Source organism: Labrus mixtus, chromosome 14 (genome assembly GCF_963584025.1).
Source record: "Labrus mixtus chromosome 14, fLabMix1.1, whole genome shotgun sequence".
Classification (NCBI taxonomy): domain Eukaryota; kingdom Metazoa; phylum Chordata; class Actinopteri; order Labriformes; family Labridae; genus Labrus; species Labrus mixtus.
The window spans coordinates 6,262,829-6,278,056 of record NC_083625.1 but is presented as its reverse complement, the minus strand read 5'-3'; the positions used below and the strand labels follow the sequence as shown (position 1 = coordinate 6,278,056).

Genomic DNA, 15,228 nt, shown 5'->3' with positions numbered 1-15,228 from the left:
TACATCACAAGAGGACTGTATGCAAACCGAGGAGATTCAACAGAAAACCTCTGCTTTCTCAGCGGTCCTCCACAAACACTGAAGGAGCTCTGACTGTGATTATTTGACAAATACAAGAAACTGAGTTGTTAAATTGATAACAGCTTTGGTGTGGCTGTCAATATCACTGTCTGACTCAGAGGACCAGAATGCATTCACATCTTTTAACCACAATATGCACGTCTACTCTTTAACTCAACAGACCCTGCCTTGTGTCCCAAAGATTCAATAGAGTGAGTCACAGATACTCCTTCAGCCTATCCCCGTCTCTGTTTGTCAATGTTATCAGCCTGCCAATACGCCCCCTAACACCACTCCCATTTCACTGAAAACTAATTTCCCTCTTTGGGTCGGGCAGCGCACAACTTCTCTCTCAAAACAGGAAAGGTTTTTTTTCCCCCTCAGACTTTCGGAGCAACTTTCACTGCAGTTAGTTTTTTTTTGTTTTCTCTCTGCAAACATGTGTACAGGAGCGTGTTCCCGTTTCATCGCTGTGGCTCTGTACCCGTTAGCAGCCATATCCATCATCTGTAACATAGTGCTGTTCTTTCCGGGCGGGGACATCAAGTATGCCAAAGATGGAAACATTACAGAGGAGGTGAAGTACATGGGGGGCCTCATCGGAGGGGGTCTAATGGTAAGTTAGATCATCTCCTGCCTGTGACTGAAGAGTGTGACTCTGTATGTTCAAAGCTGCTGTAAAACCCTGACTGAAATATTAGAAGCCTGTAAGTTAGTGAGAAATGTAAAAAGAAAAAAAGTGGCACATACAAGGTTTATTGTTGTCTACCTTATTATTATCTTTTGGGAGTAATTAAATTCGTACTAAAGATTTCATTTCTAACAAGTCTAATGCAGCTTACGGGGGGAAAAAATCATCCACTAACTGATTTCTGCAATGTTTATCTTTTAACATCTTCTACAAGTTCTCAGTTATCCAGATTAAGGAAACACATGTTGATTGAAGTGAATCTTCTGTAAACTGTTAACCCCTCTGTCCTCCTTCAGGTGTTGATGCCAGCACTCTACATCCACTTGACTGGAAAAAAGGGCTGCTGTGGAAATCGCTGTGGGGTGAGTCAGTCAGAGCCACACACTGTATGAGATGTTCATTTCATTGGGCTTCAAATAAAATCATTCACAAGACAAACACAACGTCAATCACTGGAAATACATAATGGTAATATGATGATACATACACATGGTAACAGTTAAAGTAAGACAGAGAAATGTATTGATTTAAGGGTGTAACGGAGCTCTGTCACACTTTAGTTTATGACTAACTATATATATATAATAGTATGCTGCATGTTAAATCATCACTCAACCATTGTTGTTCATCTCGTTTGTGTAGATAAGATAACACAATCTGTGGTAAAGCCACACCAACGGCCAAACACACAGTGGTTAAAGGTTTTCAAAATAAAGAAATCTAACTCCAAAAATAATACTGAGAAAAAAATGGAAACAAAAAATGGAAACAAAAAAATGTCACTTTTAGCAGGCTGCTGTGAAATATTGGGTTTAGCTGTTTCTCTTGTTTCTGTTGGCAAAACCAAACATGGACAGAATAACTGTGAGGAATGTGTGGAAGGAAACAAATGTCTGCATGTCTCAGAGCCTGTTTCCTTTCAATTCATGGTACAATATAACGCACCCCAAAAAAAAAAAAAAATGTTGGGAGGAGTGAAAGCATGGGGAGAGTCCAGTATGAATCAACTTTCCCTGGAAATATGTCTGTTTATCATTTCAATCCTGTAGATGTTCTTGTCCATTGCATTGGCTGCAGTGGGAGTGGCCGGCGCTCTGTACAGCTTCCTTGTGGCAGTGCTCGGTCTGCAGAATGGACCTCTGTGCAAAATTCTACTGGTGTGGACGACACCTTTTAAAGACGGGTGAGTAACTATACCGGGTAAATCACAGTTACATGTCTCCAGTTTGAGACCCTCTACTGGGAAATTGGGGGATAAACTTTGTCAGAAGATTGAATGACTTGAACGATCTTGGCCGTGTTTATCGAGTAAGAGCCGCTCAACCCTCACCAGCCTCTGCAGAGTTTAGACTTCTGCTACCAGGGAGGAGATTCAAACACACATCTTAGGTCATATGCTCAATCAGCAGCTGGTCGTTTATATGAGCTGTAGGCATTGTTTTTGTTGTATATATTATTATTGAGTGTTGAACTACATGTCTCATTGCACATCTATCATGATGACGTCTATGTGAGTTATGTATTGCATGTATATCTTTGTGCATTTAATATGCTGCGTACAGCTTGTGTGGGCTTTTGTTGCAAAACAAGTTGCCGCTCTGGGACAACAAAGACATCGAATCCAATCTATAATCTTTCTTCTGGTGCACGTAGGGACCGGAGTTACCTGACTGACAAAACCTGGTGGGGCGTGTGCACATCACCTGAGAACATTGTGGAGTTCCACATTGGACTGTTCGCTACCTTGCTGGCCACCAGCTGCCTGCAGCTGATCCTCTGTGCCATTCAGATGATCAACGGGCTCTTTGGGTGCCTGTGTGGAACATGCAACAAGGGGGTAAGCTGAAATGGAATCACAACCCTCCTGTGAAAGAAAAAAAAAAAAAAGAAGTGTTGGTGTGTCTGAACTTCGCCTTTCTTTCCATTTGTTTTTCTCTTACAGCCACTGTGAGGTCCTGACGGTTGTCTAGTGCCCCCTGCTGGAAGACAGAGCACAGTACTGTCCACATTGCACACAATATTCACATTGAAATGATTGCTCAAAGTGTTTCTTCAGATTTTTATACTTTCTATGTGTATATGATGCTTTGCACTTCTTTATAAAAGACACATATCTGGAATATCTGGATCATGTTGAAGTATGTTGTTAAAATGGCACAGCATTAGCAATTATCCATGTTAATAAAATGGGTAATTTTTTTAAAAAATAAAATGGATTTTAACACAATTTAAACTGTGTCGTGTTATAATGTATGCAGTGTTAGATATCAATCACTTGGTTTATTTGACGTTACAGTAAGAATAAGAAGAAGCTGAAATAAAACACAGGACACGTTTATTCTTCCACGACACCTTTAATGTAGGTTTTTATCACTACATCATCTTTTACAAACATTAAGAGTTTTATCATAAATTGTTAGTGGTCTAAAATGCTGACATTAATAAAACAACTTTAAAGGAAGATGTCTGAAATTCAAGCCTCTTATCACGGGGGGGAAAAAACTGCAAAACTGCAAATGGCACATTCACTGAAGGCAGCTGATTATTTTCATGGATTTGTACAAGAACAATACATGTCAAACATTAACAAAAAAAAAGGCTAAATGTAGTGATTCAAAGGCAAACACTGGGTCTCACAGGAGTGGTTATGTAACTTCAACACACAAGAAAAAAAGAAGGGTCAGGATGATAAAATAAACAAGGTTGACATCTTTGTTTTTCAAAGTGTTTGCTGGCTGTGACTGAGGTTTGTCATGAGGACGAGGCAACGTGAGGCTTCAGTCAAAGCTGAGACGTAAAGCCCCTGCGTGATCAATAACGGAGGTGCGTATACTCGTCTGAGAACAATCCCACATTTCAAAGTATAAATCATCATCCCAACCTTTCTGGCAGCTTAGAAAAAGTGAGTATATGCCGCTTCACATTTCAAAACAGAATTGAGTTAGCTTAGCTTTTAAAACCTAACAGGGTTTGTTTTCAGTTTGTGCAAATGTTCTCGTATACTGACACAGAATAAGTAAATAATTATTTGAAATGACTGGCAGAATTGTTTTTTTGTTTTTTTTCTGAGAATGATTTGTTGAGGTAGACATAAAATAATTAACTCGAGTCTTGAGAAATCCTTAAAAAAAAAAAAAAAAAAAAAAAAAGGTTAGCTAAGATTTGTCAACACTATGCTATCTTGTCTTTTTTGGAGTGTTAAAAGAAACATCAAATCTATAAAAGTAAATCATTATAAAGGAGTGAAATGATGTTAACACTCAGCTGTGGGTCAGTTGGTAGATTCGTCGTCTCTCAACCGGAAGGTCGAGGGTTCGATCCCCGGCTCCTGCGGCAACATATCTGATGTGTCCCTGGGCAAGACACTTGATTCCTCCTGCTGCTTCGTCAGCGGTGTACGAATGAGGTTATTTACTTATCTGACGGTCTCACTACTTAGCAACCATCTGCCATCAGTGTGTGAATGAGTAGGTGTGAGCTGCTGTGGAAAAGCGCTACACAAGCTCAAGTCCGTTTACCTTCTACTCTGTTGAAATAGTTTCTTCGTAGCGTGAAATGAGAAGGAGTGTGGCACTTTCAGAGTCACTTTATCAAAAGCAGGAAAGAGAAACGTAACGTGTTCGTAAAAAGCTTTCTGACGAGCTCATGTGGCTGTGACACGTCCCTCCCAGTTCACCGTCGGTGGTCAGCACACTTTAGCTGTCAAACTGCTTCATCATGAGCTTCCTGCTGACTTCATAACCCAGGAAAAGAGCCCCGTTGGCGGGGAAGGTGCGGATCATGGTGGGGGTCAGACCGGAGTAGAGAGCCCTCACACCTGAACAGAAACCAACAACGGAGATCACATCCTGACAAGATCATCCAAACAGCAGAAATGTAGTAAAGATCACTATTTGTGTTTCCTTTCACTTCCTCTCTTTTCCTACCGCACCTCCTTTAGTACACTTCCTGGTTTCTCACTCTCTCCTCTCCCCCTTGATTGGTTGTCGTTTGCACTCTGTCACTAATTAATTAGATTGAATTCACCTGCCTACTCCTGATTTAAGCCTGCACTCCCTTGCACTCATGTTTTCATCCTCACATGGGGCGGCAGTTCAGCAACGGTAAGGTGGCTTTCACTCCTATTTTAGTTACTATTAGTCTCTTAGTATATACTATTACTTACTAGTCTATTTTAATTTGTCCTAAGCACTTTATTTATACAGATAAAATGAAGCTCATGGTTTTCCCTCATACAAAGGTGCTACCACAGAACATTACAAATATTGTAACATCTAAAGGAAAACCCATAGAGCAGGTACTCTGGTTTTATCCTAGATCAGGAGCTTTCATTTAAAGCTCATATCAATAATCTGGTCACTAAACTTCGCGTGAAGCTTGGGTTCTTTTTTTAGAAATAGAACCTGCTCCTCTCTCAGGGTCAGAAAGAGATGAGTGACAGCGACCTTCTTGCCCATTCTTGACTACGGGGACGTGCTTTATTTGAGTGCGTCATCCAAACGTCTCAAGTCCTTGGACGCTATTTTTCATTCGGCACTGAGACTTGTCACTGGCTGCAGTCGTCTCGCCCACCATTGTGAATTGTGTTTGAAATCGAACTTGCCTTCTTTGAGTGCACGCAGACACGCACATTGGCTGACCCTAATTTATAAGGCTCTTCTAGGCTTGATTCCTTTTATATTTGTGTGCTTTATTGCAGAGAACAAGCAGTCGCTATGCCCTGCGTTCCTGTACTACACTTGTTCTATCTGTTCCTCGGGTCAGGACTGAATCAGGAAAAAAGAGCTTTCAGCTTTGCTGCCCCCGTCGGCATGGAACACTCTACAGACTGAATTAAAACTCCCTGAACTTATTCCACGTGGAGCTTTCCGTTCTATCTCGAGGGACGGACAGCGTGAGACCATCGCACAGTGCCTGTGTTTTTAAAATCTTAAATTGTTGTTTCACTGTTGTGTCACAGCTCCCGCACTTTCTCTTTATTGAAAACACGATGTTGTTAATCTGTACTGTCACTTCATTGCAACTGTTCTTTTGACATGTGCTGCTGACCTCTTGGCCAGGTCACCCTTGTGAAAGAGATCCTGATCTCAATGGGTTCTTTATCTGGTTAAATAAAAGGTTCATTTATCTTTATTTCCTTTCAGAAAGTCATGTAATTTGACTTGTTTATTGTACTAATAGTATTTTAATTTGTCTTTTCAGCATGGATGTTCAATCCCTCTGTTACCCTCATGATTCACCTAACTTGAAAAGAAATAAACCTGTTAAATAAAAATCAAGTCTTGTTGGATTCCTGCATCCTGACCCGATGCCCCCCCCATGGTGATAGCACCTAAAATTTGAACCCTTCTTAACAATAAAGGTTCATTTTTTTCCCCCCAGCACATCATCCAGCCCAACTTCCACCTACCTTCCGTCCGTGCAATCGTCATGAAGGTTTTGAAAAACCCCGCCTGCTTGCCCGTCATCGACATGACCTGGATCCGAGACTTGACGCAGTCCATGGGATAGACCACCAGCCACAGGCACGCCCCTCCCAATCCTCCGCTGAACACTATGGGAGCCACACCTTTTGACATGCACAGGGACACAGTTAAACATTAACGCACAGATACTGTTTGCACGAGGAGTCGAAACTGAATGCAAACGTCGCTTATCGCTGCCAACCCAGATTTCACACCCGGTATGATGGATTTTATTGCGCGAACTCGCCCCGTTGGTTACGAGGGGTCGGACTTTCTGCAGTTACCTATGTCGTCTTTGTCACATTTCATGTAGTCGGCGAAGGATGTGCGGCAGAGCTCGTAGGCACCGAAGAAGCAGAAGTAACCCGGGACCTCTCTGGCTATAGTCGGGGTCAGACCCTGGAAAAAGCCCGTTGCTCCCTCGGTCCTCATAATGGATTTCACCACCGACCACACTGTGCTGCAGACGGAGCAGGGGAACAATTAGCTTGATCTCGCACACGCATTCTCTATCTCCATTTATTTTTTCATCATGACTTCTTCTGCTAATTACAGTATAAACCCATATTGTGCAATGTCAGTAAATTATACACAAAGCGTAGTTATACAAAAACCACTTACTTCTGGCTCTTGGCAATCTTGCCTGACGCCTCCATTTCATACATGGCTTGCAGGCGACACTTGACGAGCTCAGTAGGGCAGAGTACGAGCGAGGAGAAGATGGATGCTACTGAACCCGCGCAGGCTTTCTGCACGTCACTAATGCAGGGAGACGGATAAACAGAGAACAGTTGGAGGACAGCCGTGTGTGGTTTTTCTCAGAGTACGCTAAAGGACAGCCCGGTTGACATCCTCCTACCTCAGCACAGCTTCGTTGTGCAGGCCAGACGTGAAGCGGATGACCTGCTGGCAGAAGCCGTAGCTCATGAAGAGGACAGAGTTCTCGGCGATGTTGGCCATGAGTGCCGGCGTGGTGCCCTGGTAGAGGCCGCGCAGACCCACCTGCTTGTAGGTGGACGTGATGCAGTCGAGGAAACCCTTGTACAGCGTGGGGAAGGTCTGCATCTTGACCTTAGCCGTGTCCAGAGGCTGCCCGCTAAAGACGCATGCTGCTCCCCCTTAGAGGAGAGACGGTGACAAAAAGAAAAAAACTGTCAACTAAAGAAATTAGAAGACAACTCCTTTTAACATACTACAGAACAATCAAAAGAGGCAAAAAAAAAATAGTGGTAATGAAAGACTTCACTCCACTGAGCAGTATAAACCAGTCAATGAGAGAAATGAGCCGGAAAAACAAGGGTGTCATCAAAATCTGCTGAAAGGTCAGCCGTAGCTAGAGAGGTTCAGTAAACGCAGTGGAAAAGCAGCAGGGTTGTTTGATTGAGGAAACAATGTGCACAAGGTGTACTCTTTGGTAGTCTGCTGGTCATGCGAGCGCTGTAGTTACCTACGGCTCCTGCCGAGAGGTCGATGATGGCCTGGACCACCGGGTGTGGGGCCATGGTGTTCAAGGAATTGCTGGATATTTCTTCACCAGCACAGCTACCTGGTGAAACACAAAGAATGTAAAGTTGACCTACTAACTCCACTTACAGAATAAAATCAGCAATCAGCAAATATCCCACTGGAGCTGTGAAAATCACGTTGTTTTTCACCAGAGCGATCCGCGCCTAGCAGCCTGCAGAAGCCATAGAAGTCAGAAAGTCCACTACAATAAAACCTGCGCTTATTGGAGGCAGCAGTAATTATTTACAGTGAGCTATAAAAGGGACACGTACAGAAACAAAGTAAATGCCATGTATCATAAAAAGGTAACTTTTTCCTTTTAGATATTACAAATAACAAGTTTGTATTTGCACTGCAGAAGCTGGGGAACTTTGAAGTATTTCTGAAAAACAAGGTAATTAATTTCTAACTGTCTGTTGTGTAATATGGTGAAATGCAATGCTCTGTAGTTTAGACACCCTAAGGACATATAGATAGATAGATACTTTACTGATCCCGAGGGAAATTCAAAGCATCCAGTAGCAGGTTACAAAGACGTACATGACATGAAACATTTGTTACAAATTAAACCACAAAACACGACCCCCCCCTCCCATACATATATATTAACCTGAAAAAAAGATTTAATGAATACCCCTAGATGACTCAAACTTAAACTGTGCAATTAAAAATAGATTTATAACAAGAAATGTACATAACCCGTGCAGAGATAAAAAAAAAAGTGTAATTTAAACAAGAACCTATAAACAGTTGAGGAAAAAATCTGTAATTTGACCTGAATATAAAAAAATAAAAAAGTGTTGACCTTCTGAAGTTGTGTTGTTTATATATGTACAGCAATGTTTAAAAAAAATAAAAGCAGATAGTGCAGAGTTATCAAAAACAGACATTAAATAACAGGCAGTGCAAACATTAAATTAAAGGTTAAATTAATTCAATTAAATAATAACTCTGAAGCTAACTATTCAAAAGTACACTCAGTTTACTGCACATTGCACAAGTTTACTTTCTCTTTAAATTTTATTTACCATTTTGTACCTTTTGCACAATTTAGAATTTATTACTGTAAATATGATTTATCTTATTTTTACCTCATTTTATTTTATTTACCATTTTGTACCTTTTGCACAATTTAGAATTTATTACTGTAAATATTATTTATCTTATTTTTACCTCATTTTATTTTATCTTATTTTACCGTATTTTGGTTGTGTTGCACCGCGGGACGGAGACAAACGCAATTTCGATTCCACTGTATGTCTGGCATATTTTTAAATTGACAATAAAGTTGACTTTGACTTTGACTTGACTTTGAAAGGTGCTGTTTAAGTAATTGAGGTGATCATGAAAGTGTCCAACTTTGTGATATCAGCGTGTATTTAAATATGTCTGTTGTAGAAATTAGCTTTCACTTAAACTAGATTTAAATAATCGTATTTCCACCTTTGGGACTCCGTTGTGCTCCCTCCACTGATATAAAGGTGATGTGTGGTGACGGGCCTCTCTGCATAGTTACCACTAGAGGGCAGCAAAATGCTTTTATTTCTGATGCAACGACACATCTTTAAAACGACACATCTGCGAAAGCCTTCACCGACAGTAAACGTTATGAAAAAAGGATGAAAGTGAGCGTTTTCCTTCGAGCATACTTTGTAAGTTTCAAAACCGATTTTGAATTAAAGTATATAAATAATAATAAAAAAAGACAAACCTTACAGGAGAGCTTCACAGAACAGCTGGTAAGGTGGCGTTAGAGTTTGTTTGTCAGACAGAAGCGTTAACAAAGTGAGCTGCTGACCGAGGAGAACATCGTCCAGGGGTGACTGCATTACACCACCAGCTCCAACAATTCAACTTCTGTCTCAGTGTTATCTCATTTGCACCCGGTGATGGTCAATGAATGGATCGGCCATCACTGATAACGCTGAGGAGGAGAAGGTGGAGGTTGTATCGTTCATGATGACCCCCCCAGATGATGGATAAACGCGAGGTCTCACTCTGACAGAAATACCAGGTATCAAAACCAGCCTCGCGTCTCTCAAAGTTGCTCTGAAATCAAATGTCATGATTGTGTAGTGATAGTGAACATAACTAAAACAGCTGTCAATGAACACAAATATTGTATAAAAAGAAACGTTTTCACGTAAATGTACACGTGTGCAAACAATAGAGAACTATAACAAATAAAATCATAACCCCTCGCAGGCATGATTACTTGTCTTTCTTAATGTTTCATAAAAATGTACGTTGTAAAAACATTGCTCAGGATCAATAATACACAGATAGTCACTGCTTGATCTACACAATTTAAGATCTTTGACACGTAGCGGCAGGGTCGTTAACACTTCCGGTTCATGTTCCATCTCCTTCACGATAAACTTTCCTCCAGAACAGAAGTGGAGTGATACAGCACCCCCGACTGGTTGTTTTATGTTTTCGAAAATGTCAAACTATTTTTTTTTTTTATAATTTTTTTTTTTATAATTTTTTTTTTTTTTTTTTTTTTTTTTTTTTCAACCTCCTAGTCAGGGTTAGCATTTAGGGTTGCCATGCCAACAAGCTGTTGAAATTAAGCAGCATCACGCTGCTGAGATGTTGTAATGTAGACCTTCTGAATATCAGTATTGTTGTGAAAAAAAATCACAGTAGTAAAATCACACTGACATTGTTTTATACTACGTTTATACCAACATAATATAATAGTTAAAAGTAAAAATCAACACGTTGTATTTTTTTGCTCCTCCTCAAGTCAACTAGACACAAAACTAGGCTGTTGCCTAGAAACCCAAATACTCAGCTGCAGCATTGTTACTTTGTGTCCATGATGTCACAGAACAGCTCCCAACATGACCAATAGAGCCAGTCTAGCTCCACTTAAATAAATATTTAGTCAAGTTTCCAAATGAAAGCCAAAGCAGAAGAGAAGATGCATTTTATAAATCAGCTTTCTAGTCCTATGTGTCACTTTTGTTTTCCTCTTTCTACCAGATCATTTTCTCCTGACTCATAAGCTCTGATTAAAGGTCACTATGCAGAAGTCATGCAGTTTTTATTTTCCCATTAGACTAAAAGATTACACCAAGCCCTGTTTAATATTTACCAAAAAACAGGCGGCTTGAAATATTAAATCAACAAGCAGGCTCCATCAGACATATCCAAGCATGTCATTTATAGAAACAGAAGAACTTCTCGGGATGTTCTCGATCAGCGCCGCCTGCAGAGCTCTGCACTCTCAGCTTCAAACGCTGCTTTGTTCATAATTACCCCGGCTATCATGAGAGCTGTCTGAAAGGACAGACACTGAAACTTCATCAGAGTCAAGTCTGCATGTGGGAGGAAGTCACCAAGTTTAAAACTGCTCTGTAATGGTGATGAGTGTGACCACAGCAGTTATCTCAGAGCGATGCCCTGTTTGACGGACAGACAGACAGGCAGACAGACAGGCAGACAGACAGACAGATGCTCACTCAGATTCAGCATTTTTCTTTTATCTCTTCTTGCAAACATTTAACTTGAATTGAAACAGCACCTTTGAAATGCTGTGGTGTTTCTTCCTCGTTTGTATAAAGTATTAATAAACTTAAATGTGGCTCAGTTGGTAGAGTCTGTCGTCTCTCGACCAGGGGGTTCGATCCCCAGCTCCTCCAGCCACATGTCCGATGTGGTCTATAAAGGATATGGTTTTACCTGGCTACTAAACAAATGTCACTTCAGGAAAAATAACGTTTTGTTTTTTTTGCCTTTTTATTGGATAGGAACGCTGATGAGCGACAGGAAACGCTGGGAGGAGAGAGAGTGGGGGATTGACCTGCAGCGAAGGGCTGAGGTCGGTTTCGGACCTACGGCCGATGAGGACAATACTTTCTGTACGTGAGGCGTGCATAACATAACCTCTAGGCTATCTGGCACCCCAGGAAATATAAGTTGTAAATTAAACAAGTTGATTTCTTCTTGTTTCTGTGTTGCAGAAAAATCTAAAAGCTACAGGGAAAAACTCTATTTGGTAATCTGATACAATTAAATAATAACCTTACTTATAAAAGGTTTATTATGCCGTTTATCTATTACTGTATTAAAAAAAAATCACACTGTTGTTAGTCATCCCTGAACTTAAATGCCCCACTAATACCATCTGTTTCAGCAGAGTAGCCAGGGATTAAATGTGCCCTCTGTCCACAGGCTTATCCTTCAAACTCAGACCAGCGATGGCTTACAGCAGTCTAGACTCACGTGTTGTAACACCTCCATCCACTTTAAACTTGCATGCAACCAATAGAAGACACACGAGTACCATGTTTTCATATCACTTTGCCTTTTATCAAAAAAAAAAAAAAAAAAACATTGACGTTGTCTACATCACAGACAAGAATCATCAATATTCTGTTTTGGAACAATTGAACAGAATGAACCCCCATGCCCATCCCTCCCCCGGAGCAAACTCCTCTATACACAGTATACTTTACATACCTATAGTTACTGTTCAGTCTTTTTGCAATTTACATCATTATCAAAGTAGTATCAATAGCTTTAAAATACATACAATGCTCTTTCCATTGTAATTATAGTCGCTATCCTGATTGTACATACAGTATCATTTCCCACAGTTAGAATCTGCCTCGTTGTTACAAAATATTCTGAAGAGGCAACACGAGCCTCTGCATTTCAAGAAACCAAAATACTTCTGATGACTCGCAGATGAGAAGCATTTTTTTTTTTTTTGTGCGCCGCCGCTGTGTGGTCATGAGGATGGAAACACCGCGGAGTGCCTCATGCTGCCAAAGGACTTATGGTTTATACACGATAAACCAAATGATATTTATTTACTCAAATCCGCAGGTTATCATTTAGGCCGCTCCTCTTCTTTCGACTTCGACAATATCCTGAACCCCAATTCTCAGACTCTCTACCAACTGTTACGTCTGCTCCCACTCCAGATTACGGGGTGCGGTCCGGGAGTTTTTTTTTTGGTAATCCCCAATTAGAAGAGTTACACTGATCCAACAACAAAGAGATTAATAAAAGATCTCTTCAAACGAAAGACAAGTTATAAAAAAAAAAGTGGAGCAGGTCCATGTTCGCTTACGGATTTCTAATACAAGAGTTTGGCAATGAAGTTCTCAGTATTGAGCGCACACTGTTGGCAGTAGGGCCGTGCTCAATCCATACACTTAAAAACAGTGACTATGAAGTGCCTCACAAGTTTGGGTGTTCGAGGTCATCGACCCTGCAGTGAGACGCTCAGAGATCCCCACTTACACGGAAAAACTTTGGCACAAGAAACAAGGAAATGTGAGTCAGGTGTTTTATACACATCCCCCCCCCCCCGAATGATAACTTAAATGTGTGGAAGACTTGCAGGAGCTGGTTTGTGTTTTCCATCTTTGAGATAACTGCCTCGTCACTGATTCATGAGCGGACACAAGTTAGCACATACCAGGCACTTGAGTGTCCTTTGTTTGAGCGGCTGGATCGGTCAGTGAGGGAACTTCTGGACTAAGCCGAGTAAACATCTGCACTTTTTTTCTATTTCTCAGATTAAACCCCCCCCCCCCCCAAAAAAAAACGTGTTTTTTTAAGTGCAGCAGCGTGCAGGTGTAAGTCAATATCCGAAACCGTGTCAAGGAACAAGAGCCTCAAAATATAATCTAAATGTGGGAAAAGCTACCAAGTGTCAAAAATACATCAAGAAAGCCTTCTTCATTTGTACCCTGTATACACACAATCCAGAGCCCTGCGCTGAAAAGTTTGTTCATTGCAACACCGAGTCAAGAGGACGTCTTTTTTTTTTTTTTCCTTTCTTTTTAAATTTTTTTTACACAAACACGTCCTGATTCAATGTACAGTTTCCCCTCGTGTCGCAGCACGGTCACACTCTCCGTCAGCAGGCTCTGGATACAGTCAAAACCAGCCTTAAATTAGGACTTACACTACCTTTAAAAAAAAAAAAAAAAAAAAACACTTTAAAAAAAAAGTTCCCTCATGATTCGAGGAACTTATTTTTTGGCCCAGTGGCTGTCAAGTGAAGGCGTGTTTTTTTTAATCAGCACAATGTCTGATTTTAGGGTTTCTACTTGCTGCGGATTATCTCTTGAATTGTTGTCAGACTTTGTCTTGTTTTTGGCGATTACTTTTTTACAGCAGCAGTTTTTTAAATGGAACAAATGAGAGAGAGAGAGAGAGAGTGATGAGTGTGAGCAGGAATGGCACTGTGTCATAGTTAAGTCTAAAGAAAAAAAAAAACAAGAGAGCGAGAGAGCAGAAGAAGTCGTCACACCTTCTGGGAATCCACGTCTATTAGAATCTAAATAATGATAAGAGGGATGCTGTTTCAGCCCAGATAACAGCTCTGATGAGGTAACATCATCATTTTCATGTTTGTCTTTTAGGTTTCAGATACTGCGAGTAAGGAAGAGCACATGTTTGTCTGATAGGACTCCAGAGGTCCAGTAAAATCAGTGGGCAAATTATTCTATATACACGACACTTTGCAACTGTGTTCATTTGTTCTTGTTGTTTGATCGGGGATTTTTACAACACAAGAATGTCATGAAAAACTTGATTTATCAATAAATGTCCTCTGATTATGTCATCTGCAATCAACTTTAACACAAAGCAAGTGGCTGCTTGATCGTGGACATGGGTAAAGAAAGGGTTTGAAGTGGAAACATCTCAGGGTGTGAAGGTTTTTTTTTTTTTTTTTTTTTTTTTGCTTTGTTTGTTGTTGTTTTTTTTTTGGCTAAACCTCAACTTGACAACGCCAAACAAAAGAGTAAGTGAGTGCTTACATTGTGGCTGAAGTGTTAGGCACCGCAAAAGAATAAAAAAAAACAAAAGACAACAAAATATGCTTTTTTTTTTTTTTTTTTGTCTTATAAACACAGTAAGGCAATTTGATTATGGCTGACTGATAGCAGTAAGAGTTTCCGGTCTGTCGTCTGTAAAGTTCAACATATTCACAATTTGGACTCAGGAGAGAAACAACACCTTTGTTTTTTTTTTTCTGTGTTCACAAACCCATTTTCAGATTATCTGTGTAAAAACAGCTACAATCAAAAATGAGGCACTTTATAAAAGAGTATATAGATTTCTAGGCTATGTAGTTCTTCATCATTATATGTATACTGTATATTTGATATAGCATTGTAATGTGTCACTTTATCGTGTTCACTGAAAACAGACTACAGTATATGTACTATAGTTTCTGTTGTTCTACGTGTATACTGTCATACTGTATTATCATGTACAGGTAGAATAAAAAAGATCAGTTGCCCAAAAGCATTTACACTCTGACATCAGAAGTGTGCTGCTACGTTACTGGTTCAAACCGCATCAAACTGAGATTAAATGAAAAAGAGAGTTTAAAAATGTTTTAAATTCAAACGGGAAAACATGTTTCTTTTTGTGTGTTTTTACTTTTATAATCATTAAATCATCGTCAGCTGCATGAATGAATGTCTTCACATGTTGGGTAACAGTTAGGGACTGTACTATTTTATGTTTTTGTTC

The 15,228-nt window shown here is 40.2% G+C and overlaps 2 protein-coding genes across 2 annotated transcripts; one reads left to right on the top strand and one right to left on the bottom strand.

The window, feature by feature from the left end:
• Nucleotides 1-366: 366 nt before the first annotated feature.
• tm4sf21a (transmembrane 4 L six family member 21a) lies at nt 367-2,978 on the top strand. Its single transcript, XM_061056519.1, has 5 exons — nt 367-676; nt 1,048-1,113; nt 1,801-1,934; nt 2,405-2,588; nt 2,694-2,978. Exons 1-5 carry the CDS (start codon nt 500-502, stop codon nt 2,700-2,702), a joined length of 570 nt encoding a protein of 189 aa, XP_060912502.1. The 5' UTR covers nt 367-499; the 3' UTR covers nt 2,703-2,978.
• Nucleotides 2,979-3,095: 117 nt separating this feature from the next.
• slc25a15b (solute carrier family 25 member 15b) lies at nt 3,096-9,652 on the bottom strand. The gene is made up of 7 exons (XM_061056518.1): nt 9,434-9,652; nt 7,664-7,762; nt 7,076-7,334; nt 6,838-6,975; nt 6,501-6,676; nt 6,162-6,320; nt 3,096-4,568 (listed from the first exon to the last, which is right to left on the bottom strand). Exons 2-7 carry the CDS (start codon nt 7,716-7,718, stop codon nt 4,447-4,449), a joined length of 909 nt encoding a protein of 302 aa, XP_060912501.1. The 5' UTR covers nt 7,719-7,762; nt 9,434-9,652; the 3' UTR covers nt 3,096-4,446.
• Nucleotides 9,653-15,228: the final 5,576 nt, after the last annotated feature.

Coding starts and splice junctions, on each gene's coding strand:
- slc25a15b (XM_061056518.1), bottom strand. CDS start 7,718: ATGGCCCCACACCCGGTGGTCCAGGCCATCATCGACCTCTCGGCAGGA. Junction 7,335..7,663: donor CCTCTCGGCAGGAGCCGTAG/GTAACTACAGCG, acceptor CTCTCCTCTAAG/GGGGAGCAGCATGCGTCTTT. Junction 6,677..6,837: donor AAGATTGCCAAGAGCCAGAA/GTAAGTGGTTTT, acceptor CTCCGTCTGCAG/CACAGTGTGGTCGGTGGTGA.
- tm4sf21a (XM_061056519.1), top strand. CDS start 500: ATGTGTACAGGAGCGTGTTCCCGTTTCATCGCTGTGGCTCTGTACCCG. Junction 677..1,047: donor TCATCGGAGGGGGTCTAATG/GTAAGTTAGATC, acceptor GTCCTCCTTCAG/GTGTTGATGCCAGCACTCTA. Junction 1,114..1,800: donor GCTGTGGAAATCGCTGTGGG/GTGAGTCAGTCA, acceptor TCAATCCTGTAG/ATGTTCTTGTCCATTGCATT.